The 2,890-nt window shown below is 46.6% G+C and overlaps 1 protein-coding gene across 1 annotated transcript in view; it reads right to left on the bottom strand.

The window, feature by feature from the left end:
* Positions 1-2,890, bottom strand: part of LOC101864460 — a gene marked incomplete at its 5' end in the record, with an annotated part of 16,315 nt that overhangs the window by 9,688 nt on the left and 3,737 nt on the right. Inside the window, 1 exon segment of the mRNA XM_013082250.2 lies at positions 72-233. Coding sequence (XP_012937704.1) covers positions 72-233 — 162 coding nt within the window.

The raw sequence follows: 2,890 nt of genomic DNA, 5'->3' as shown, positions 1-2,890 counted from the left end.
CACACACATACACACACACACACAAACACACACACACACAAACACACACAATACGCCGTTGACCTTCGTACCTTCTGCATCTGCCAGATACTTGGGGAGGAGGCGTGTATCCTAGTCCCGGGCCCCGCCCAAAACCTGACGGCGTTGGCAACCTGCAGGATGATAGCCACGCCCACCACACTCCAAGCGATGAAGAAAAGGATGGCTCCAAACGTGGCTCCGTTGTCTCCTTCCTGCTCACAAAGGAGGCAGTTTCAAATGTTAAGATAGTACAAGTAAAACGTCTGGGTCAGACACTAGTACAATATTCCTAAAAAGTGGTGGTGAGTGAAAACTGAAAGAAATGGGTATGTGTTTGAGTCTGCCTGTGTGTGTGCGGAAGGGGGGGGGGGTTGCATTGGTCTTGCTGAATTTCTTCCCCAACTCGACAAACGATGCTCCGACTGACGGGTCAAGTGTGTGCCTCATATAACGTGATGAGCACAACACACGCGACACGCGTGTCAACACACTGAGTCACCGTGTGTGTTTCTCGGAGACTTTGAGAGTAAACAAGACGCTAGACCGGAGCCAGAAGGTTCTATCTGCCAGGCTTTCGATGGATATAGACGCTTTGTGACTCTGAGGAGATGAGGGATGGGGCGGGGGTGGGGTTGAGAGTTCAGCAACATAGTCACCACTGATCGTGTGCTCAGTGTTGTCAAGCAAATTTTAGACCGCGACATTTGGGGTCGGCTTAAATGTAGGTGTTTTTACGCTCCCATTGACAAAATTTAGATCATTTAAGAGAAGGGATTGTGGAATCTGTCTGTCGGGGCCAACTCGGGCTGAGAGAGATACAACATCCTATCAGAAAATCCAAGATACTCAATGGAAATATTGTGGTTCCCCACTGGGAATCGAGCTCAGGTCTTCTCCTGCGCACGACAGTGAAGGGCATAGCCGCTACACCACATACGCCGGTCGAGCAAACAGATGGGGATCTTCTTCTTCTTCTCTTTTAGCTTTCCAAATATTTGACAGTACCTCTTGGGCCTTTCCGCAATAAAATAATGACGTTTTTCTCTCGCCATTTCGCCTGCCTAAATTGTTTTGGTTCCAAACCAGGTCAGATGTAGATACCTGTACTTGATAAAGCGATAAAGCAAAATGCTGCAGTGCTCAGAATTCGAACTCATGACTTTTGTACGCAAGACCATAGAGCCTAACTAATAGTGGCTCGTTCCAACCACCCGCTGTTTCGCTCTGAAATGGTTTCAATGATCATGCAATGACCATAAATGTATTACACCCTCATACACGCAGTAGAAGTCATTTAAAAGGTAAGCTGTAAACTATCATACCACGGACAGCTTACAAAAATGTGTCACGACACTGTGGACTCAGGCGCTCGTCGATCTTTGGGCATGTGCAGTTATTAGTGTCATCTGAAAACGTATGCATTTGCCCTGCTTTCAGTGAAACAAATACCCATCTGTCTTGAATAAAAGTCGAAATAGCTGCGATTGAACGAGGTGCGATTGATAAGTTTGAGTGGTAAAATTAGCGAGAAAATGGCGCCAAGGTTTGTTAACTTCAACAGCTTGAGAAAAGCAGAAAACTGCAAAATTACATATTTTGTACTTTTAATCAACATTTTTCGGTAAGATTAACTTGGAAATGTGTTTTTATATGGACATAAAAGGTGTTGAACAGGAAACAAAAATCCGATAAAATTGGCCAAACTGGTTGGAAAAAATGCCTGTCTCTTCGGTTTTATTATTTTGACGAGTGCGCGCCTGATACCACCATGGTTCCTCCCATTATACTACACAGTCCCGTGGCCGTTTTCACTGCTTCAGACTCGCGTACGCGCAAGGACCTCTCCCTGGGTACACGGCGTTTGTTGTAGACGTCTCAGCAAGGGCCTGGTGGGGTATAATAGCTGTGCGTTTGTTTTGATTTTTGTTCGTGTTTTACGGCACTCGCAACTGTATGAGGTCATATAAGCGCGCGTGACACATTAAGCATTTTCAGATTGGTAGGAATCGATTTTGAATTTTTCCCGGGTGGTGGCTGAAGCCTACTCTTATCGATTTTAAGACCACAAAGGAATCTTTCACGTGCACAGCTTGCACACGAGACCTCCTAGATCCCCCCCCCCCCCCTTGTCTGAGAAGGCTAGGTGTTCGATCTCGCATACCATAAGATCAGAAGTGTAGCTGAAAGACAGAGTAAGAAGGAGCCAAGAAGTAGCAGTAGGACTAGAAACTAGGAAGGCTGCAGAAAGAGTCAGGGCACAGAGGAGTGGGCAAACGAGGTGAGGGGGTTGGGGCAGGAAGCGTGGACGAAAGCAGACGACAGAACATGATGAAAGAACAGGAAAAGAGGTGAAAGAAGAACAATATTTTACTTAAGAGCTGAAAATTTTCCATCTCTGTCAGGATACGAACCCGGTACCTATTGAATGAGAGGCGAACAGTATAACCTCTAGACCACGAGAGCCCACACCACAGTATCTATCCGGAGACGTCTCCAACGGAGATAGACCAATGCTTTGTGACCCTGGACCAAGTAAAACGATCTGAGGGTTTAGGGGGGCATATCACCCCCCCCCCCCCCCTTCTCGTTTTAATCCATAATTTGATATTTTGCTTTGAGGTTTGAAATTGTCTTGAAAATAATTGATTTGCGACGGTTTTAATGGCTATATGTGTGATCTGAAGCAAACAATACGCAGTTTGACCCCCAAAGCAGTGCATCTGTGAGCGGGAGTACGTCTCCGAATACGTCCTGGGTGCTCGCCGGAGACGTCTCCGAATATCTTCAGCCCCCTATCGCTGTGTGTACAAACTGCCAATGTTAATTACCGGCAGGGCCCCCTGGGGAATGTAGAGATGAGACGGGAGAG

Source organism: Aplysia californica, unplaced genomic scaffold (genome assembly GCF_000002075.1).
Source record: "Aplysia californica isolate F4 #8 unplaced genomic scaffold, AplCal3.0 scaffold00165, whole genome shotgun sequence".
Lineage (NCBI taxonomy): Eukaryota > Metazoa > Mollusca > Gastropoda > Aplysiida > Aplysiidae > Aplysia > Aplysia californica.
This window is presented reverse-complemented; position numbering and strand designations above follow the sequence as displayed.